The 23,871-nt window shown below is 52.2% G+C and overlaps 1 protein-coding gene across 1 annotated transcript; it reads left to right on the forward strand.

Annotated features, from left to right (window-relative positions):
* Positions 1-20,846: 20,846 nt before the first annotated feature.
* On the forward strand, positions 20,847-22,789 carry LOC113808873 (protein disabled; the record flags this gene model as incomplete). The annotated part of the gene is given in 1 exon segment (XM_070128200.1): positions 20,847-22,789. A coding segment is annotated over 1 exon segment (76 nt), but the record flags the coding sequence as incomplete, so codon positions are not given.
* Between the last annotated feature and the right edge of the window lie 1,082 nt (positions 22,790-23,871).

Consider the following 23,871-nt stretch of genomic DNA (forward strand, 5'->3'; position numbering starts at 1 on the left):
TCTTCGTCTTCGTCTTCGACTTTCTACTGCAGCACTTCCTCCTCTTCCTCCTTTTTACTGTTTTATCCTCCTATTCTCTCTTTTTTCCCGGGCTACGTTCCCGAGTTTGACAGGCGCACGCTTGACCTTTCCCTCTTCCTCTCTTTTTCCTCTTCCTCCTCCTCCACTTTTCTCTCCTCTTCCAACTCCTCCTCCTTCATCTCTTCCTCCTCCGTGTGCCCATCTTCCTCCCCTTCCTTTACCTCCCCCTTCGCCCTTTTCATCCACCCCTTCCTCCTCCTCCCCCTTCCTCCACCTCCACCTCCCCTCCCTTTGCCCTTCCTCCACCTCCTCACTCCTCCTCCCCCTTCCTCCCTCCAACCCTCTATCTCCTCCCTCCTCCCCTTCCCCCTCCACCTCCTCCTCCCCTTCATCCCCTCCACCTCTTCCTCCCTCCCTTCTCCTCCCTCCCTCCTCCTTCTCTCTCCTCCTCCTCCCTCCTCCCTCCTCCCTTCCCCTCCCTCCTGCCCCCTCCTCCCCCTCTCCCTCCTCCACCGGTTCAATCAACGCGTACGCCTCCTCCTCCTTTAACCCCCTTCCCCCTCTTACTCCCCCTTCTTTCCTCTCTTTCCTATCCCCCCTTCCACCTCCTCCTCCTCCTCCTCTCTCCTCCTCCTAATCTCTTATCTTCATCTTTCGTCCATCTCTTCCTCTCCCTCTCCTCCCTCCCCTCTCTCTCTCTCTCTAATTAATCTCTCATCTCTCTCTCTCCACTCTCTCTCCCCCCCCTCTCTCCCTCTCTCTCCCTCTCCCCCTCTCCAAACGGTTCAATCAACGCGTACGCCCCACTCGCTCCGTCCTTGACCCCCTCTTTCGCCCCCCCTTCTATCCTCCCTCCCCCCTCTTCCTGGTAATCTCTTTTCTTTTCTCTTTCGTTCGTCTTTCTCTCTCTCTCTCTCTCTACTCTCTCTCTCTCTCTCTCTCTCTCTCTCTCTCTCTCTCTCTCTCTCTCTCTCTCTCTCTTTCCGGTCCACCTCTCTCCGTCTCTCTCTCTCTCCCTCGCTCCAAATCGTCCACCCCCCTCTTCGTTGCCGTCGCCCACGCGCAACCACGAATACAGGCACATGTGTACACACAAGGGAGGACGGACGCGCACACAGGAAAATATTTAAAGGTCATGCGATTGCGTATACATAAGCACGCACACACACACGCACAAACACACACACACGCACAAACACACACACGCACAAACACACACACGCACAAACACACACACGCACAAACACACACACGCCCAAGCACACACACGCACAAACACACACAAACACACACACACACACACACACACACACACACACACACACACACACACACACACACACACACACACACACACACACACAGATGCACACACACACACACAGAGATGCACACACACACACACACACAGATGCACACACACACACACACACAGATCCACACACACACACACACACACACACACACACACACACACACACACACAGATGCACACACACATGCACACAGATGCACACACACACACACACACAGATGCACACACACACACACACAGATGCACACACACACACACACAGATGCACACACACACACACACACACACACACACACACACACACACACACACACACACACACACACACACACACACACACACACACACACCTATAATCACTCACTGACTTGGTTCTGCCTCATTATCCCGATCAATATCTGGGTTGCCATTTCCCGGGTATCATTTGTATGTCAGTCTGTCTGTCTGTCTGTCGGTCTGTCTGCCGCTTCCAGACCTGACCTTCTGGTTGATCGTACCCTTGATTTTCTTGTTCTTGTTCTTTGATCTTGTTTTCTTGTTTTTCTTGTTCTTCCTCTGATTCTGGTTTGATTTGTTATGTTTTTTTTTTTTTTTTTTTTTTTTTTTTTTTGGAGGGGGGTGTATTATTCATTCTTTGTTATTAGATTTGTCCTTATTGTTTTTTTTGTGCATTATTTGTATTTTTGTTGATTGCTTTTATTACTCCAAATTCGTGTTATCATTTGCTCTCTTCTTTTTCCTTTCCTTTCCAGCGAAACGGAGAGGGTTTATTTATCATTATTCTTCTTGTATGCATTCTCTGCATTGATTTATATATACAGGTATAGATATAGATGTATAACACTTACATACAGACACACACACACTCACAGACAGACACACACACGCACACACACACACACACACACACACACACACACACACACACACACACACACACACACACACACACACACATACACATACATACAGACCCACACACACACACACACAGACACACACACACACACACACACACAGAAACACACACACACACACACACATATACACATACACATACACACACACGCGCACACACACACACACACATACACACACACACACATACACACACACACGCACACACACACACTTGTATATATTTGTAATGGTGGATCTATTTGAGGATTTCTCTCCGTTATTGTAAGGTTTCTGTGACTTGCATATAGAACTCTCTTTCTCTTTCTCTCTTCTCTCTCTTCCCTCTCTTCCATTCTCTTTTTCTTTCTCTTATTTTCTCTCTCCTTCTTCTCTTTCTTTCTTCTTTCTTTCTTTCTTTCTTTCCGTCCCGGCCTGTGTAAGTAATCGTTACATCATAATATCAAAGAACTGTGTGTGTTTGTGTATGTGTGTGCGTGCGTGTGTGTGTGTGTGTGTGTGTGTGTGTGTGTGTGCATATAATATAATGTGTGTGTGCGTGCATATGATATAATATGTGTGTGTGTGTGTGTGTGTGTGTGTGTGTGTGTATGTGTATGTGTATGTGTGTGTGTGTGTGTGTCTAGATATCTGTGTGTCCAAGCGCGGTGGAGGATGGGGGAGGGGGAGGGGGAGGGAGGAGGGGGAGGTATATCGATTGCCGCACGTCGACACTTTGGTGGGGTTGTTGGGGGTGGGGGTGGGTGGGGGAGGGGAGGGTTGTTCACGTGATCGCTCATGGCGGCCATCGGCGTCTTGGCGACCCCGTTTGCTTTTTTTATTATTTATGTTATTTTTAGTGTTTTGTTTGTTTGTTTGTTTGTTTGTATTCCTATTTTTTGTTTATATTATTTTTCTTGTATTTTATGTTTATGTTTATTTATTTATTTTTTTATTTTATTTATTTATTTATTTACTTATTTTTGTTTTCCTTTTTTATATTATTTTTCTTTTTTGTTTTTTTATTTGTTTCGAAGGCCCGAGTTCCGCCCTCCTCCTTCTTCTCCTTGTTCTTGTTTTGTTTTTTATTTATGTTTGTCGTTGTCGCTGCTTTTGTTCGGGTGTTTCTTGACGACATGTTCTGCTTTGTTGTTGTTGTTGTTTTGCCTTTAATGATGTCGTTGTGGCTGCTGCACTTGTTGCTTTTGTTGTTGATAATGATGTTGCTTCTGCTGTTGTTGTTGTCGCTGTTGTATTTGTTATTGTTTTCTTGGTGGTGGTGGTGCTACTGTTGTTGTTGTAGCTGGTGTATTTGTTGTTTTTCTTATTAGTGGTGCTACTGTTGTTGTTGTCGCTGTTGTATTTGTTTTACTTCTTGGTGTAGGTGTTTCTGATGTTGTTGTTGTTGTATTTGTTGTTGTTTTCTTGGTGGTGGTGCTACTGTTGTTGTTGCTGTCGCTGTTGTATTTCTTGGTGGTGGTGCTGCTGTTGTTGTCGTTGTTGTATTTGTTCTCTTATTAGTGGTGCTACTGTTGTTGTCGGTGTTGTATTTGTTGTTTTTCTTATTAGTGGTGTTACTGTTGTTGATTGGTGGCCCCGTGTGGCTCGGGTGTTGTCCGTGGGTGCGTGTACTTGGTGTTTGTCTTCTTCGTACGTTGACGTGTCTTGACCCCACCCCAACCCCAACCCCACCCCACCCCCAACCCCCTAACCCCCTAGCACCACCCCTCTTGCCTGGTCTGAGTTCCTTGGGTTGGTTGGTTCACATTTACTTATTTGCTGTTTATTTGTGTATCTGTCTGTCTATCTCTGTGTCTCTGTGTATCTGTCTATCGGTTTGTTTATCTACTTTGCCCGTCGCGGCTCGGTCGACCTCAGTGCCGTCAAGGGCGTTGGGGTAGACGGGTCTTTGGGTATGCGGTCTAGAACGCGCTCTCGTTTTCTTCTCTTTCTCTTTTTCTCTTCTCTTTCTCTTTTTCCTTCTCTTTTTCCTTCTCTTTTTCTTTCTCTTTTTCTTTCTCTTTCTCTTTCTCTTTCTCTTTTTCTTTCTCTTTTTCTTTCTCTCTCTCTCTCTCTCTCTCTCTCTCTCTCTCTCTCTCTCTCTCTCTCTCTCTCTCTCTCTCTCTCTCTCTCTCTCTCTCTCTCTCTCTCTCTCTCCCTCTTTCCCTCTTTCCCTCTTTCTCTCTTTCTCTCTTTCTCTCTTTCTCTCTTTCTCTCTTTCTCTCTCTCACTCTCTCTCTCTCTCTCTCTCTCTCTCTCTCTCTCTCTCTCTCTCTCTCTCTCTCTCTCTCTCTCTCTCTCTCTCTCTCTCTCTCTCTCCCCTCTCTCTCTCCCTCTCCCTCTCCCTCTCCCTCTCCCTCTCCCTCTCCCTCTCCCTCTCCCTCTTCTCCCCTCTTCTCCCATCTTTCCTTCCCTGCATCGTCCTCCTCCCTCCCACCTTCCTCCTTCCTTCCTTCCTTCTCCCCTCCCAATCTATTTTTTTCTAGTTTGTTGACCTATTGATTGGTATGAGGTTTCTATATAATTTGCCTCGATTGTATTTAGGTGCATATTTGTGTGAATTTCAAAGTAAAATACGTGTGAGTGGGGTGCGGGTGTGTGGGGTTGGGCGGGAGTGTGGGTGTGGGGGTGGGGTTGGGCGGGTGTGTGGGTGTGAGGGAGTGGGGGGAGTGGGGTTGGGCGAGTGTGTAGGAGGAGGGGAGTGGTGTAGGCCGGGTGTGTGGGGTTGGGTGTGGGAGGTGGGGGAGTGGAGGTTGGGCGGGTGTGTGGGTGTGGGAGTGGGGGGAAGTCAGGGGTTGGGCAGGTGTGTGTGTAAGGTGTGGGAGTGGGTGTGGGGGTTGGGCGAGGTGTGTGGGTGTGGGAGTGGGGTTGGGCGAGTGTGTAGGAGGAGGGAGTGGTGTGGCAGGCCGAGGTGTGTGGGGTTGGGTGTGGGGTGGGGGAGTGGGGGTTGGGCGGGTGTGTGGGTGTGGGAGTGGGTGTGGGGTTGGGCGGGTGTGTGGGTGTGGGAGTGGGGGAGTGTGGTTGGGCGAAGGTGTGCTGGGAGGGGAGTGGTGTAGGCCGGGTGTGTGGGGTTGGGTGTGGGGTGGGGGAGTGGGGTTGGGCGGGTGTGTGGAGTGTGGGAGTGGGGGAGTGGGGGTTGGGCGGGTGTGTGGGTGTGGGAGTGGGGGAGTGGGGTTGGGCGGGTGTGTGGGTGTGGGAGTGGGGGGAGTGGGGTTGGGCGGGTGTGTGGGTGTGGGAGTGGGGGGAGTGGGGTTGGGCGGGTGTGTGGGGTTGGGTGTGGGGGTGGAGGAGTGGGCGTTCCGAATTGCACAAGCTTCGGAAAGTACCGTTGTAGACGAATGTTTGGTAGGCGGTGACGGTTGCAATTTGCAGAAATAAGTCATCTTGCAGTATTTTTTTTTTGCGCATGTTTGGTCGCTCTCTCGCGTTCCTTCTCTTCTTTCTCCTCCTCCTCTTGCTCCTCCACCTCCTTTTTCCTCTTATTCTTACTCCGCCGCGCCTCCGCCTCCCATTTCTTCTCCCTCTTCCTTTTCCTACTCCTTTTCTTCTCGTTCTTCCTGTTCCTTTTCCTCTTCCTCCTTTAGAGACCGCCCCCTCCTCCTTCTTATCTTTAGAGTCCGCCCTCCCTCTTCCTCCCCCCTCCTCCCCCTTTAACTTTAGAGACCTCCCTCCTCCTCCTCCTCCCTCCCCCACCCTAAACTTTAGAGAACGCCCCCTCCCCTTCCCTCTCTGGCTATAGAGACCTCCCTCCCCCTCCCAGTAGCTTTAGAGACCCCACTTCCTCTCCCCTTAGCTTTAGAGACTCTCTGCACCCCCCCCCTTTTACCCGCGCTTAGCACCTCTGCTCTTCGCTACCCCCTCCCCCTACCTTCCCCCCTTCCCCTTCCCTCTCTTCTCTCTACCTAAGCAGTGTTCCCTTGTAGGAGTCTGTGTGAATAGGAAGGTGTTTACCTGCTGCTTCCTCTCCCCCCTCCCCTTCTCCCCCTCCCCCTCCATCATCCCTGCATTTACCTTCTTGCCTCCAACCCCCCTCCCCTCCCTCCCCTTCACCTTCCTCTTGCCTATTTCTTCCCGTGTTTGCTCTTGTAGCGGTTAATGTCGGAGGTGGTGGGGAGAGGTCTCGCCTCCCTCACTTCCTCTCTCTCCACTTCTCCTTGTCTGTTTTTTTTTTTCCTCTCACTTCCCACTCTTTCGTCTCTCCGCTTCCCTCTCATCCTTTCCTTCCTTTTCTTTTACTCTGCTCTCCTCTTCTCTCTCTTTCCCCCCTGCTCATTTCTTTCCCCTCCCCTCCCCTCTTCCTTGTTTCCTCTTTCCTTCCTACCCACCCCTATTCCCTCTCCTCGCGTCTTCCTTCTCCTCGCGTCTTCCCTCTTCCTCTCTCCTCCCCTCTTTCTTTCCCACCATTCTTCCCTCTCCTTCTCTCCATCCTTCCCATCATCTCTTACCTCTCCCCCCCCTCTTCCCCTCACTTTCTCTCTTTTCTTCTCTTCTCCTCCCCCTCTCCTATATTTCCTTCTTCCCCTCTTTGCTTCTTTCCTCTCTACCCTCTCCTCTATTCATCACTTCCCCTCTCCACCCCTCCTTTCTTCTTCCCCTCTTCCCTCTCCTTCCCTCTCTTCTCCGCTCTCCCCTTCTTCTCCTCTACTCCCCTCTTCCTCCTCTCTTTCCGTCTTCCCCTCTTCCCCCTCTCCTCTCTCCTCCCACCCCCCATCTTTCCTCTCATTCCCTCTTTTCCATCTCTCCCCTTTTCCCCTCTCCTCTCCCTCAGCCTCCACTCCACCTCTCCCTCCCTCACCACGTCCTCTCTCCTCCCTCCTTCCCTTTCCAACCCTCTTACCTCTCCTTCCCTCTTCCTTCTCCTCCTCTCTTTCCTTCTTTCCCTCTTCCCATCCCCTCCCCTCTATCTTCCCCTTTTCCCTCTCCTCTCCTCCCCACTCCCCTCTCCTTCCCTCTTCCTTCTCCTCCTCTCTTTCCTTCTTTCCCTCTTCCCATCCCCTCCCCTCCATCTTCCCCTTTTCCCTCTCCTCGCCTCACCACTCCCCTCTCCTCCCCTCCTTCCTTCCCGCCCTCTTTCCTCTCCTTCCCTCTTTCCATCTTCCCCTTTTCCCTCTCCTCGCCTCACCACTCCCCTCTCCTCCCCTCCTTCCTTCCCGCCCTCTTTCCTCTCCTTCCCTCTTTCCATCTTCCCCTTTTCCCTCTCCTCGCCTCACCACTCCCCTCTCCTCCCCTCCTTCCTTCCCGCCCTCTTTCCTCTCCTTCCCTCTTTCCATCTTCCCCTTTTCCCTCTCCTCGCCTCACCACTCCCTCTCCTCCTCCTTCCTTCCCGCCCTCTTTCCTCTCCTCTTCCTCTCTTTCCATCTTCCCTCTTTTCCCTCTCCTCGCCTCACCACTCCCTCTCCTCCCTCCTTCCTTCCCGCTCCTCTTTCCTCTCCTTCCTCTTTCCATCTTCCCCTTTCCTCTCCTCGCCTCACCACTCCCCTCTCCTCCCCTCCTTCCTTCCCGCCCTCTCTTTCCCTCTCCTTCCCTCTTTCCATCTTCCCCTTTCCCTCTCCTCGCCCTTACCACTCCCCTCTCCACCCCCTCCTTCCTTCCCAGTCTCTCTTTCCTCTCTCCTTCCCTCTTTCCATCTTCCCTTCTTTTCCCTCTCCCTCGCCTCACCACTCCCTCTCCTCCCTCCTTCCTTCCCGCCCTCTTTCCTTCCTTCCCTCTTTCCATCTTCCCCTTTTTCCTCTCCTCGCCTCACCACTCCCCTCTCCTCCCTCCTTCCTTCCTGCCCTCTTTCCTCTCCTTCCCTCTTTCCATCTTCCCTCTTTTCCTCTCCCTCGCCTCATTCACTCCCTTCCTCTCTCCCCCTCCTCTTCCTTCCTGCCCTCTTCCTCTCCTTCCCTCTTTCCATCTTCCCCCTTTTCCCTCTCCTCGCCTCACCACCCCCTCCTCCTCCCTCCTTCCTTCCCGCCCTCTTCCTCTCCTTCCCTCTTTCCATCTTCCCCTTTTTCCTCTCTCCTCGCCTCACCACTCCCCTTCCTCCCTCCTTCCTTCCCGCCCCTGTTCCTCTCCTTCCCTCTTTCTATCTTCCCCTTTTCCCTCTCCTCGCCTCACCACTCCCTCTCCTCCCCTCCTTCCTTCCCGCCCTCTTTCCTCTCCTTCCCTCTTTCCATCTTCCCCTTTTCTCCCCCTCTCCTCGCCCTTCACCACTCCCCTCTCCCTCCCCCTCCCTGCCTTCCTTCCCGCCCTCTTCCTCTCCCTTCCTCTTTCCATCTTCCCCTTCTCTCCTCGCCCTCACCACTCCCCTCTCCTCCCTCCTTCCTTCCCGCCCTCTTTCCTCTCCTTCCTCTTTCCATCTTCCCCTTTCCTCTCCCTGCCCTCACCACTCCCTCTCCTCCCTCCTTCCTTCCCGCCCTCTTTCCCTCCCTCTCCTTCCTCTTTCCATCTTCTCTCCCTTTTCCCTCTCCTCGCCTCACCACTCCCCTCTCCTCCTCCTTCCTTCCCGCCCTCTTTCCTCTCCTTCCCTCTTTCCATCTTCCTTTTCCCTCTCCTCGTCTCTTACCTCACTCCCTCTCCTCCCCTCCTTCCTTCCCGCCCTCTTTCCTCTCCTTCCTCTTTCCATCTTCCCCTCTTTTCCTCCTCGCCTCACTCACTCCCTCTCCTCCCTCCTTCCTTCCCGGGCTCCTCTTTCCTCTCCTTCCTCTTTCCATCTTCCCTTTTCCCTCTCCTCGCCTCACCACTCCCTCTCCTCCTCCTTCCTTCCCGCCCTCTTTCCTCTCCTTCCCTCTTTCCATCTTCCCCTTTTCCCCTCTTTCTCGCCTCACCACTCCCCTCTCCTCCCCTCCTTCCCTTCCCGCCCTCTTCCTCTCCTTCCCTCTTTCCATCTTCCCCCTTTTCCCTCTCCTCGCCCTCACCACTCCCCTCTCCTCCCTCCTTCCTTCCCGCCCTCTTTCCTCTCCTTCCTCTTCCATCTTCCCTTTTCCTCTCCTCGCCTCACCACTCCCTCTCCACCCCTCCTCCTTCCTTCCCGCCCTCTTTCCTCTCCTTCCCTCTTTCCATCTTCCCCTTTTCCCTCCTCGCCTCACCACTCCCCTCCCTCCTCCTCCCTTCCTTCCCAGTCTCTCTTCCCTCTCCTCTTCCCTCTTTCCATCTTCCCCTTTCCCTCCTCCCTTCACCACTCCCCTCTCCTCCCCTCCTTCCTTCCCGCCCTCTTCCTCTCCTCCTCCTTCCCTCTTTCCATCTCTCCCCCTTTTCCCTCCTCCTCGCCTCACCACTCCCCTCTCCCTCCCCCTCCTTCCTTCCCGCCCTCTTTCTCCCTCTCCTTCCCTCTTTCCATCTTCCCTTTCCTCTCCTCGTCTCACCACTCCCCTCTCCACCCCTCCTTCCTTCCCGCCCTCTTTCCTCTCCTTCCTCTTTCCATCTTCCCTTTTTCCTCTCCTCGCCTCACCACTCCCTCTCCTCCCCTCCTTCCTTCCCGCCCTCTTTCCTCTCCTTCCCTCTTTCCATCTTCCCCTTTTCCCTCTCCTCGCCTCACCACTCCCCTCTCCTCCCCTCCTTCCTTCCCGCCCTCTTTCCTCTCCTTCCCTCTTTCCCTTTTCCCCTTTTCCCTCTCCCCGCCACCACTCCCCTCTCCTCCTCCTTCCTTCCCGCCCTCTTCCTCTCCTTCCCTCTTTCCATCTTCCCTCTCTTTTCCCTCTCCTCGCTCACCACTCCCCTCTCTCCTCCTCCTTCCTTCCCCGCCCTCTTCCTCTCCTTCCCTCTTTCCATCTTCCCTTTTCCCTCTCCTCGCCTCACCACTCCCCTCTCCTCCCCTCCTTCCTTCCCGCCCTCTTTCCTCTCCTTCCCTCTTTCCATCTTCCCCTTTTCCCTCTCCTCGCCTCACCACTCCCCTCTCCTCCCCTCCTTCCTTCCCGCCCTCTCTGTGTCTGGCGTTGTAATGGTCCGAGCCGGAGATGCTTAAGGCAGGATTTCACTGTCATCGCGCTTCTCTCTCTCTTCTCTCTCTCTCTTCTCCTTCTTTTAGATTACCTCGCACGTAATCTTTTCCTCCCTCCTTTTCCTCACGTTCGGCTGTCGTTTGTCCTCTCTCTTCGTTTCTTCTTCTTCTTCTCCCCCCCTCTCTCTCTCTCTCTCCTCTTTGTTGCGTGGACCGTCCTCGCTTCTCTTCTTTTCCTCGTTTTCCCCTCGGGTTGTCCTCGTCTGTCTCCCGTCCTTGTCCTCTTCTCAATTCCCCTCGCTCCGCCCCCTCCCTCCCCTTCACTCCTCCACCTACTCCCTCTCTGTCTGCTACTTTCCTCCACCCTCAATCTTCTCTCCCCTCCTCCCCTCTCCTCCCCCTCACTCCCCCTCTCCTACCCTTACTTGCCCACTTCCGGGCCACCTCCCTTCCTCCCCTGCCCCCCTCCCCTCACCCCTCACCCCTCCCTCTCCCCTCTTTCCTGCCACATTCATTTTACCCTCATCAGCTTCCCTCCCCATTTACCCATAACCACCCTTCCCCTCCCCTCTCAACACCCAACCCCTTCACTTGTCTCCCAAAGCCATCCCCTTTGCCCCTTCCCCCAACATCCTTCCCCTCATCCCCCACTCCCTACCCCAACGTCTTTCCCTTCCCCTCTTCCCTTTCCTCCTCCCATCTTCCCCCTCACGCAACCCCCTCCTCTCTTCCCCCCACACCCAACCCCAACGCCCTTCCCCTCTTCCCCTCACCCTTCCCTCCTCCCCTCTTCCCCCTCACCCAACCCCAAAGCCCTTCCCCTCTTCCCCTCTCACCCAACCCCAACGCCCTTCCCCTCTTCCCCCTCACCCAACCCCAACGCCCTTCCCCTCCTCCCCTCACCCTTCCCTCCTCCCCTCGTGCCAAGACCCATGTCCTGCTCGGAAGGGGAAAAGTTGTTGCTGTCGGGGATTTGGTCGAAGTTTCCTCATTGAGTCCTGCTTAAGTCCTCCTTGTAGTCCGGAGGGTGGGTGGGGGGTAAGGGTCGGGGTGGGGAGGGTGGGGAGGGGGGACGACTGATCGGGCGAAACTGCCTCTTGCAACCGGTGCGAGGGGTGGGGGTGAGGGCAGAGGGGAGGGATGGAGGGAGTGAGGGAGGGGTGAAGAGGTTGGTCAGTGGTGGGGGCTCTCTCCTTCTCTTTCACAGAAGATACACACCGGCACACGTACGCACACGCATGTAAGCGCGCGTGCAGACGCCCGCACACACACACACACGCACGCACGCACGCACGCACGCACCCCCCCCCCACACACACACATAGACACATAGACACACAGGCACACACACACACACACATACACACACACACACACACATATTACCACCACTCAGAAACAACCACGCATAAACAGCCACATAAAAATATCCACATAAACCAGCCACACACAAACAACCACGCACAGACAGCCACACACAAACAACCACGCACAGACAGTCACACGCAAACAAACCACACACAGACAAACTGCACGCACGAACAAAACACTGCAAGCAACCCCCGCGCGCAGACCCCCCCCACAGCGCCGAACCGCGCGCACAAACAAGCGCAACCTTGGCGTGGGTCTTGAGAGCGCGGCCCCGGTCCCCGTTACAGCCATTAGTCACCATAAAGCATGTGCGTCCGGGATGTGGCTGGGAGTTGCACATACGCACACATGTACACATACTTCCGCGTAGGTTTGATTGGCGCGCGTGTGTGTGTGTGCGTGTACCTGGGCGTGTAGGCCTGTGCACGACACGCGTTGGGCGGATTCTCTGGTTTCGTTGGTGTGTGTGTATGGGTGTTTTGGTGTCTGCGTGGGCACTCGTGTGTATGTAGACGTTCAGGTGTTTATATACTTAACAATTACGCATATCCACGGTCTTATACATACATATATATATATATATATATATATATATATATATATATATATATATATATATATAATTTATATATTATATATATATACATTATTTATATATTATATATATATATACATTATTTATATATTATATATATATATATATATATATATATATATATATATATATATATATATATATATATAAATGTACTATATATGTATATATATGTGTGTGTGTGTGTGTGTGTGTGTGTGTGTGTGTGTGTGTGTGTGTGTGTGTGTGTGTGTGTGTGTGTGTGTGTGTGTGTGTGTGTGTCTGTGTGTGTGTGTCTGTGTGTGTGTGTGTGTGTGTGTGTGTGTGTGTGTGTGTGTGTGTGTGTGTGTGTGTGTGTGTGTGTGTGTGTGTGTGTGTGTGTGTGTGTGTGTGCGCATGTATCTCTCTCTCTCTCTCTCTCTCTCTCTCTCTCTCTCTCTCTCTCTCTCTCTCTCTCTCTCTCTCTCTCTCTCTCTCTCTCTCTCTCTCTCTCTCTCTCTCTCTCTCTCTCTCTCTCCCTCTCTCCCCCTCTCTCCCTCTCTCCCTCTCCCACTCTCTCTCCCTCCCTCTCTCCCTCTCCCTCCCTCTCTCCCTCCCTCTCTCCCTCTCTCCCTCTCTCCCTCTCTCCCTCCCTCCCTCCCTCCCTCCCTCCCTCTCTGTCTCCCTTTCCTACACACAATATCATTCCCCACCTGAAATGTTCTTGAAACGGACACGCGAACGGCCTGTAACCGGATTTCCCTTGGAGGGAGGGAGTGCCTGCCTAGGGATTGGAGTGCCACGGTTTCTGGAGACATCCCTGGAGTGGCACGTCAGCTGATGACGTGATCGATGCGCCGCTTTTTACCCTTCTTTCTTTGTTTCTTTGTTTGTATATCTCTTTCTTTCTCCTATTTTTTATTGGTGTTGTTTGTGTCCGTTATTTATTTATTTATTTTTTTTGTCTTGTCTTGTCTTGTATTGTCTTGTCTTGTCTTTGACTGTTTATCATCGAGCTACGTCTGTCGCTCTCGAAGAAGGTGTCGGGACGTCGGTAATCATGTCGAGAACACGTCACGCGACGGAACAGCTGTTCGCTCTTGCGCCGAGGGAAATGCGGACACGGACGTACCTCCGGCTGGTCTTTTGAGAGATCTTGAACACTGATGCCACATGTAGTCACTACCACAGTCGCTTATTTGCTTACACAGTCGGTTGGTTGGTATTTGGTTCGCTGTAAATATCTGTGTGTTCTTGGTTGCTGTGTCTTTTCTGCGGTTATATACGAGGAAAGTTATATGAAAACAGATGGTCAAGTTTAGGAACTTTTTGTGAACAGTCATCTTTTTTTATCGACTGTAGGGGTCTTGTTTGCACGAGCGATAGACCGAAAAGATACAAACAGACAGTCAGACATAGACAGACATAGACAGACGTTGACAGACAATCAGACAGACAGACACACAGACAGACAGACATAAATAGACAGACACACAGACAGACAGACATAAATAGACAGACACACAGACAGACAGACAGAGACAGAGAGAAGGGGAAAAAAGAAGGGTTGGTGCACGAGGACTATAGACTGCACATGCACGTCAGGCACAGATCATTGAACGGAGATGAATGCCCAGCGACGAGACGCATTGTGTGACGTCACTGGCAGGGCCCACCATGCATTGGCACTGTAAGGGCTCAGCATAGTGCCATTCACCATCGCCGGCGACCGAGAAAGAAGGTCACAATAAAATCGGTAATGAGCCATGTTAACTGTTGAGTGGTTGTCATGGCAACGCGTCTGAGTAAACTTGGGTGGGATCCTTTTTTTTTACGGAATGATTGATGAAGGAGGAAAGTCACTTTTGCGATAGCTTTGTCGAGAAAAGATTTTTTTGTGTGCTCAAGTGTGTGCGTGCGTGCGTGCGTGCGTGCGTATGTTTTATTACGAGTGCCATCCGGATAGAGGCAGCCGGAATCTCATACATACTATACTTGCAGTTGTACAGTGAATTTCTTAAATGTATACGTGCGTGTTGTGCCTTATTGGCGGTATAAGGATGAAAGAGTAGGCACTATAATGAAACGAAAGAACTAAAGTCAAAAGAAGAAGTAGAAGAGAAAGAAGAAGAAGAAGTAGAAGAGAAAGAAGAAAAAAGAAGTAGAAGAGAAAGAAAAAGAAGAAGAGGAAGCAAAAGAAAATGAGCAGGAGAAATATAAAGATAAAGAAAAGGAGGAGAAGGTGAATAAGAGGAAGAAAAGCAAAAGAAAAGGAGCAGGGGAAATGTAAAGGTCAGAAAAAAGTAGAAAAAGAAGCAGAAGAAAAAGGAAGAAGAAGAAGAAGAAGACGATGGCCAAAGAAATATAGGAGTGTCGTATCCTTCGAGTCGCAAAATGAAGCGCTTCGTTCATGGAGTTACAGAGAATCGCGGAATCGGTTCATGGTAGGTCATACGCCGCTGCCAGGGAGAGAAAAGTACCGTCGCTGCCAGGGAGAGAAAAGTACCGTCGCTGCCAGGGAGAGAAAAGTACCGTCGCTGCCAGGGAGAGAAAAGTACCGTCGCTGCCAGGGAGAGAAAAGTACCGTCGCTGCCAGGGAGAGAAAAGTACCGTCGCTGCCAGGGAGAGAAAAGTACCGTCGCTGCCAGGGAGAGAAAGCGCCGTCGCTGCCAGGGGAGAGAAAGTGGAGCACCGTCGCTGCCAGGGAGAGAAAAGTACCGTCGCTGCCAGGGAGAGAAAAGTACCGTCGCTGCCAGGGAGAGAAAAGTACCGTCGCTGCCAGGGAGAGAAAAGCACCGTCGCTGCCAGGGAGAGAAAAGTACCGTCGCTGCCAGGGAGAGAAAAGTACCGTCGCTGCCAGGGAGAGAAAAGTACCGTCGCTGCCAGGGAGAGAAAAGTACCGTCGCTGCCAGGGAGAGAAAAGTACCGTCGCTGCCAGGGAGAGAAAAGCACCGTCGCTGCCAGGGAGAGAAAAGTACCGTCGCTGCCAGGGAGAGAAAAGTACCGCCGCTGCCAGGGAGAGAAAAGTACCGTCGCTGCCAGGGAGAGAAAAGCACTGTCGCTGCCAGGGAGAGAAAAGTACCGTCGCTGCCAGGGAGAGAAAAGTACCGTCGCTGCCAGGAGAGAAAGTACCGTCGCTGCCAGGGAGAGAAAAGTACCGTCGCTGCCAGGGAGAGAAAAGCGGGCTCGCCGCTGCCAGGGAGAGAAAAGTACCGTCGCTGCCAGGGAGAGAAAAGCACTGTCGCTGCCAGGGAGAGAAAAGTACCGTCGCTGCCAGGGAGAGAAAAGTACCGTCGCTGCCAGGGAGAGAAAAGTACCGTCGCTGCCAGGGAGAGAAAAGTACCGTCGCTGCCAGGGAGAGTAAAGCACCGTCGCTGCCAGGGAGAGAAAAGTACCGTCGCTGCCAGGGAGAGAAAAGCACCGTCGCTGCCAGGGAGAGAAAAGTACCGTCGCTGCCAGGGAGAGAAAAGTACTAATATTTCGCACAGGAATTACAGTGCGTTTCGGGAGATTAAGTGCTTGCGTAGGGCGAGAGGCGAGTGGGCGGCTTGTGTATGGCGAGACGAGTGGGCGGCTTGCGTAGGGCGAGAGGCGAGTGGGCGGCTTGCACCGTTGAGGGCGTTGTTTCTTCCGTAGATGTTGATGTTTGGAAGCGTGAATTTTTCGGTCGTCGTCGTCGCCGTGTTGGTCGGTTTTGTTTGGTTATTTGGATTTGTTGTAATGATTATTCCTTGATGTCTTTGGTTTGTTTTTTATTATGGTATGTAATGTTGATGTTTGTTTGAGTGTGTGTGTGTGTGCGTGTGCGTGCATGTGTGTGTGTGTGTGTGTGTGTGTGTGTGTGTGTGTGTGTGTGTGTGTGTGATATACGTTTACATATATCTATACGGTTTTTTTCGCCTGCAAGTATAATGTGAGTTAGTGTGCGTCTTGCCTCTATGATAACGACAAAGAGAAAGAGAAAAGAAAAAGGAACTTGAGAGAGAGAAAAAAAAAAGAAAGAAAGAAAGAAAGAAAGGAGAAAGAGATAGAAAGAAAGAAAAGAGAAAGAGAAAGAAAGAAAAGAGAAAGAAAAGAAAAAGAGAGAGAAAGAAAGGAAAAAAAAAGGATGGAGAGGAGGAAGTGCGAGGGAAAGAGATAGATTTGTCAGCTTTGTTTTTGTCCGTCGTTGGAGGGTCTCCTGCGAAACACGATACGACGTGTTGGGTGGATGGGGGTCGTGCCGGGGAGGTGGGGTTGAGAGGAAGGAGAAAAGGGGAGGGAGGGGGGGTAATAGGGGTGGGAGTGGAGGGGGAGGGGGTTGTCCCGGAGGAAGAAGGGGGTAAGGGGGAAAGGGAGGGATGTCTCATGAGGGAGGGGGTGGAGGGGAGAGGAGGGTTGTCTCATGGGAAGGAGGGGAGGGGAGGGGTGGGATGGATATGGCAGGGTGAGAGAAGGGGGCGGGATGGGGGAGAGGTTAGCGGGGATGCAAAGGAGGAAAGAGAGAAGGGGAGGAAGAGGGGAGAGAGATGGCAGATGATGAAATAAAAGAGATGTGTAGAGGGCGTTGGTGGGGGGGGGGGGGTAGGAGGGGCAGACGAAGCCGAGAGCTGCAGTGTCTCGCTTTCTTTGTTTGGTTGTGTGATTATTCTGGATTTCTTTCCTCGTTTTCTGTGTTTGTTTGTTTCTTTCTTTTCTTGTTTTCTCTGTTTCTTTATTTTCTTTCTTTGTTTTATTTGTTTCTCTGTTTCTCCTCTCTCTTTGTTTCTTTTCTTTGTTTGTGTCTATTCTCTCTTTCTTTCTTTTCTTTGTTTTACACAGACCTGGTTACGAAGCGATTTTTTTTTCTGAAATATCACGCTTTTGGTATGAGTCAATTTGGCTTTTTTACCTGTCGATTTTCCTTTCGTTTTATTAAGTCTACGGGAGATATATGTTATTTTTATTTGTTCTTTCCACCTCAAACGCACTACGAAGCCCCGCCCCCTCCCTGCCCCAGCCCCCACCCGGCACGTAGTAATCCGATAAAGGAACATAGATACTTAGGTAGATAGATGTCCCGATAGACATGCCGAGCGCGACTGAGTCAAATAACGAGAAAGGTCGCCATCCATCGATAGTGAAACGCGACACGCCACTGACTCACAGACAAGCACAAACAGCAGTATTTGTTTAAACTGGTCTCAAGGCTCAAAGGCAGACGCATTCACGGAAGGATGGCAACAGCAACAACAACAGGAACATTAAAACAGACAGGCGCATTTACGGTGAGGCAGAGATAAAGACACGGATCTAGGCAAGATAAAGGCAGACAGATCCGCTCAAGACAGAGACAAAGAGAAAGGCAGACACATCCACACTAAGACAAAAAGACAGTCATACACATCCACACAACACAGACAAAGAGAGGCATCCAAACTAAGTAAAAAAGAACAGACAGACACATCCACAGTAAGACAAAGACAAAGAAAGGCACATCCGCACGAAGACAAAAAAAAAGAAAAAAAGAAAAAAAAAACAGACAAAGACAGACATCCACACAAAGTCAAAAGACAGGCTGACACATCCACATTAAGACAACAAAGAAAGACAAAACAGTGGATAGACACATTCACACAAGACAGGAACAAAGAAGGACACATCCACACTAAGAGAAGGACAAACAGACAGACAGACAAAGGCCTAAACAAACAGATTCTCACGAGACAAAGACACAGACAGACAGACAGAAACACACACAACATTCACACAGAACGTTCTGGTTATCTGTTGCATGAGAAAGGAATCGGGGTTGCATTTCAACACCTGGAGCAAGAGCGGAAGAATAAGTGTGTTTTCGCAGGAATAGCGGAGTGGAAAGGGGGCTCCGGCGGTGAAATGGGAGTTAATGAGAGTGGCTGTTCTGTTTATTGTTGTCTCGTTGATTGTTTTTTGTTTGTTTGTTTTTTAGTTCGCTTTGCTACTGTTTCTCTGTCTCTGCCTCACTCTCTGTCTCTGTCTGTCTCTCTCTCTCTCTCTCTCTCTCTCTCTCTCTCTCTCTCTGTCTGTCTGTCTGTCTCTCTCTCTCTCTTTCTTTCTCTCTCTCTCTCTGTCTCTATCTCTGTCTCTGTCTCTCTGTCTCTCTGTCTCTCTCTCTCTCTCTCTCTTTCTCTTTCTCTTCCTCTCTCTCTCTCTCTCTCTCTCTCTCTCTCTCTCTCTCTGTCTCTCTCTCTCTCTCTCTCTCTCTCTCTTTCTCTCTCTCTCTCTCTTTCTATCTCTCTTTCTCTCTATCTCTCTGTCTGTCTGTCTCTCTCTCTATCTATCTCTCTCTTTCTCCCTCTTTCTCTCTCTTTCTCACTCACTCACTCTCTCTCTCTCTCTCTCTCTCTCTCTCTCTCTCTCTCTCTCTTTCTCTCTCTCACTCTCTTCTCTTTTTCCTTCTCTCTCTCTCTTTCTTCTCTCTCTCTCTCTCTAACTTCTCTCTCTCTCTTTCCTTCTCTCCCTCTCTCCTTCTCTCCCTCTCTCCTTCTCTCCCTCTCTCCCTCTCTCCTTCTCTCCCTACCTTCCTCCCTCCCTCTCCTTCTCTCTCCTGCCCCCCCCCCTCCATCCCTCCCTCCTCTCCTTCCCTCATATAGAAACAAAGCCCACAGCGACTTAGGGTAATACCTTTCACTATCTATCACTCGGGGGAGGGGGAGAGGAGGAGGAGGGGGGGGGTCTTAAGTGCCGCAAATGGTACATAAATCCAAGAAGGACAAAAGTCTTCCCGTCTTCAGCCTCGAGGAGAAGCGAGTGTGTCCGTTTGTCTTGAGTCTCCGCCGCGAGTGGAGTCTGAAGAGGGGGCGGAGAGGACCCGTTTCAGAGGTCGCAAGCACAAGAGTAGAAATGAAAAGAAGGATAGATGTATTAGTAAATGAATGGATAAAAATTAAGATCAGGAAGTAATAAAGGTATTGGTAAATGGATAGATGAATGTGTAAATAGATAAACAAGTCAATGTGTGACTTGATAAAGAGATAAGTAAGTATGTTGATAAATTAAATTGAAATAAATTAAAAATGAGATATTGTATGATACAAAAATCAAGGATTGGACCCCTTGATCACGGTGCTGCTAAGCCTACTTTCTCCAGCGTCGTCATTTTGAGTGCATTGTGCTGGCTGTTTCTACGAGTTCGAAAGGCGCGTTATTATTATTGTTTATTTATTTATTTATCATTTTTATATATATATATATATATATATTTTTTAGCAAACTTGTGGGAATGAGTTAAGAAAGAAGGAAAAGGGAAGAGAGGAAAGGGAAAATGCTTAACGCCTGTGTATAGGAGGGGAGATCCGTGTGTGTGTGTGTGTGTGCGTGTGTGTGTGTGTGTGTGTGTGTGTGTGTGTGTGTGTGTGTGTGTGTCCGTCCATCTGCCTGTCTGTGAGTATGTCGGCGTGCCTGTCTCTGTCTGCCTGCCTGTCTGACTGTAGCGTGTATGTGATATATGTCCGTAGTTTTGGCATTATGGCGGCGGCCGTAGCAGCGACCCCCTTGCCCCTTTCTCCAACGCGAATCGCCTCCCGTCCGCCCGCGCGAGATCCCACGGGCGTGCGGCGGCCGAAGAAAGGAGGAGCTGTTGGTGGGTTTCCTCCCGTCGCTGCGAGGTTTCCGTGAATCGTTTTGGAATTGCATAAGGGCGACCGCATTATCGTTCGCTCTTTGTGTCTGTCTCCTTTTTTTTTTTGTTTGGTTGTTTCTTGACTCGCTCGATCTCTCTTTCTTTCTCTCGTTATCTTGTTCTCCCTCACTCCCGCCCTTTCGCTTTCCTTCTCCCTCTCCCTCCATCTCTCCCTCACGTCCTTTGGTCCTCTCTCTCTCTCTCTCTCTCTCTCTCTCTCTCTCTCTCTCTCTCTCTCTCTCTCTCTCTCTCTCTCTCTCTCTCTCTCTCTCTCTCTCTCTCTCTCTCTCTCTCTCTCTCTCTCTTCTCTCTCTCTCTCTCTCTCTCTCTCTCTTTCTCTCTCTTTCTCTCTCTCTTTCTCTCTCTCTCTCTCTCTCTCTCTCTCTCTCTCTCTCTCTCTCTCTCTCTCTCTCTCTCTCTCTCTCTCTCTCTCACCTCTCTCTCTCACCTCACTCACTTGCTCCCTCTCTGTCTCTATTTCTCCTTCCCCACCATTCATCCCTTCCTCCTTCCCCTGCTCTGTATCTATCTATCTATATACCCATCTCTCGTTTCCTTTCGTTCTCTCGTTCTTTCTCCTTCTCCATCTCCCACTCTTCTCCTTCTCCCCCTCCCCTCCTTCTCGCCCTCTCTCCATCCAGCCCTCCATCTTTCCCTTTCTCTCCATCTGTCAGTTTATCTATCAGTTTCCGACTATATATTTATCAATTCCTGCTTATCTCTTTATCTGTCTCCTGGCCCTGTGATCGCGTCTGCTTTGTTCCCTTGCAACCTCTCTCCGCGACGTTGAATGGCGTTCAAGAATCCCGCCCGTTCCCGTTCCCGTTCCTCCGCGCGCGCCTTCCCTCCTGCCGCCCCGCCGTCAGCCCGGGCGTGCGTTTGCCGTCGCCGTATTCATCCTCACGCGTGAACTCCTCGGTGCGGAGCGGGGGAGGGAGGGAAGGAGCTGGGTGGGAGGGGTAGGGGTGAGGGGGACGGAGAGGAGGAAGGGAGGAAGGGAGGAAGGGAGGAAGGGATAGGGGTAAGGGACGGGAAAGGAAGGGAGGGAAGGAGGGAGGAAGGGAGGGAGGGCTCGGGAGGAGGGTGGGATGAGTCGATGGGGACGGGGACGGGTGGGTGGGGGGCGGAGGGGGCGGGAGATCGATAATGGAGCGGAGCCACGCTGGTCCATTCACCATGCCGGAGGAGGAGGCGGCTTCTGTCCTCGCCGCTGCTCCGCCCTTGGCCCCCTCCCCCTCCCCCTGGCGACGGGGCACGCGACGACTCCCCGGGCACGAGCGGCGAAGGGCACGGAGGCGGCGGCGGCGACGACGGCGTGGCAGGGAGTGGCGGAGGAAGGAGGGAGGGAGGGCGTGTGTGTGTTTGTGTGTGTGTGTGTGCGAGCGCGTGTGTGTGTGGGGCAGGCGCTGAGGCTGGTGTAGGAGCGCCGCTGCCACGGAACAGATCAATGGTGTGTAGTGTGAGGCCAAACACGCTGCTGCCTCTGCCGCCGCTGCCGCTCTGCTGCCACACATCGCGTCTCCTCTCCTCCTCCTCCTCCTCTACCTCCTCTACCTCCTCCACTCGCTGCACTCGCGTCTTCCCCTTCCGCCGCCGACGTCGGGGCGCACCGCGGGGCTGCCGTCGCCGGAGACATCGGCGGCGTGTGCGGGCGTGACGTGAGGTCGCGTGCGGGACGTGAGTGAAGGCGGGCAGAATGTGAGCGTGGAGTGTTGTTGTGGAGACCCAGGCCGGATCGGGGCGGACGAGTAGGCAAGCAGGCGGGCAGGCAAGCAGGCAGGGCGCGGGCGGGCGGGCGAGGGATGGGAGAGGGACGCAAGCCGCCACGCACTGTCGTCTTTCGCTGCCACGATCAGCCCAGGGTTAGTACTCGCCATCGCACCTCGGGACAGTGAGGGCCGGATGGACGTGCTCTCAGCAGGCAGGCCCAGGACCCCTGCTTCCTGCTGCCTCCGCTGCCGCTGCATGGGCCACGCGCCCCACACCGGCCTCCCGCTCCCGCGACGTCCCAGAGCCTGCTGCTCAGCGGCCCCGGCCAGAGAGAGTCCTCGCGGAGCCCGTCCTGTGTTGTTGTTGTGTGTGCCGGAGCCTGGACGCTGACGCAGGACCCCAACTGCGCAAATCCCGCGTGCGGCGGCGGGCGCGCGCCACGGAGGAGAGCGAGCGGAAGGCCGCGGCGAGGCGAGGAGGGGCCGGCCGTGGCGGATCCCGGGATGTGCGGACTAAATACTTGATGTCGTGGTCGCTCACCCTGTGGAGGCAGGCCGGTCACTAGGCGGGGGCGAACGCGGCCGTGACATGCAGTGGCGGCGCGGCGGCCTCGTCGGCGGAAATCCAGTCCTGAGTGTGCTTTAAGAACCACGTCCCTTTGGTGCCCTGCTCGCAGGCCAGCCGGAGGAGGCGGCACTCCCTTCTTCTTTTTTATTGCTTGTTGTTGATCTTGGAGAATAACCCAAGTGGCTTCCACGAAAATAAAATAATACTAAGATGCTGTGATGTGTATGCAAGTGTGTGTTTGTAGGGTCGAGCCCCGGAAGAGGATGAGGCTCGAGTGGTGACCATGCCTCGGAGAAGCGCCATTGCCGTGTGTTTCCCTGGGTCGGCCGCCGCGATGAGCTAGGCGCCGGCTGTGCGAATGGCGTCTCCGGCAGGCCGACGCGAGCCGAGTGGAAAGCCCGCCCGGAGGATGTAAGGTTTTGCTGAAGGGGGAAGCCCTCGGCGTCGTGTCCTCCTCGCGGTGAGAAAAGCCTTCCCGCCGGGATTAGCGACGTCACAGTGCCCGCGGGAGTGTCTTGCCCTCTGCATCCCCCACTATGCAACACGCACGCCTCCCCGTGTGTGCAAGCGTGCAGAAAAACGCCAGCATGGAAAAAGAGAAAAGCAAGGGGGAGATGCGTGCAATGGCCAACACCCAGTGGTGTGCGTGAGCCTTCCTTTGCAAACAATTGCTTTGGTTCCACCTGCCGGGCTGGTGTGTGTTGAGAGAGTATCTGCTTGCTCCCGCGTTGTCAACAATGCCCATTTATTCAAGCAACACAGACGTGGCGGGGTACGAGACCCTCAACACCCGCCGGAAACACAATCTGTTCAGTGAGTACTTTTCGCTCTCGACTCGAACGGTGTCTTGTCCCCCTTGGACCCCCCCGCCCCCGCCCCCACTCGCCACTCCAGCCCCCAGCTACCAGCCCCTTCCATCACTCACTTTCTCTCTCTCTCTCTCTCTCTCTCTCTCTCTCTCTCTCTCTCTCTCTCTCTCTCTCTCTCTCTCTCTCTCTCTCTCTCTCTCTCTCTCTCTCTCTCTCTAAACTTGTCTGTCTGTATCACTTTCTCCTCTGTCCAAGCACAAAAATGGTGAAGTTAAGCATATACATTGAATTCTCAATAAGCACAAACCCTTAATTTCTCCCTCCCTCTCCCACTCCCACTCCCCCTCCTTCTCTCCTTCCCTCCTTCCCTCCTTCGCCCACCATCTTTATATATATATATATATATATATATATATATATATATATATATATATATATATATATATATATATACATATATACATATATACATATATATATATATATATATATATATATATATATATATATATATATATATATATATATATATATATACATGTATATATATGTATATATGACAATCTATTACTCTGTCTTTGTCTTTATCTATTTTCCTCTCCCTCCACCACTCAGAAGATGTCTCCCTCTCCTGTCTCGAATGGACTCTCTGTCCTTCCCTCCTTCCTTCCTTCCATCTCCCTCTTCCGCCTGTCCCTCCCTTTCCTTCCCTTCCTCCCTCTCCTACTTCATACCTTCCCTCCCTCTCCTTTCCTCCCTCCCTTTCCTCCCTCTCCTACTTCATACCCTCCCTCCCTCCCTTTCCTCCCTCTCCTACTTCATCCCTTCCCTCTGTGTCCCTCCCTCCCTCCCTCTCCTTCCCGTCTCTATCTTCCCTCGCTACTTCTTCCTTCCTTCCTTCTTTCTTTCCTTCCTTCCTTCCTTCCCTTCCTTCTCTTCCTTCCTTTGCTTCCTTCCTTCCTTCCTTCCCTCTCCTCCCTCCCTCCCTCCTCCCTCCCTCCTCCCTCCCTCCCTCCCTCCCTCCCTCCCTCCCTCCACTCCTCCCTCCCTCCCTGTGCTGAGTGCCAGGCGCCCTCCGCGGTGTGT

The sequence above is a fragment of the Penaeus vannamei genome, chromosome 1 (genome assembly GCF_042767895.1).
Source record: "Penaeus vannamei isolate JL-2024 chromosome 1, ASM4276789v1, whole genome shotgun sequence".
NCBI lineage: Eukaryota > Metazoa > Arthropoda > Malacostraca > Decapoda > Penaeidae > Penaeus > Penaeus vannamei.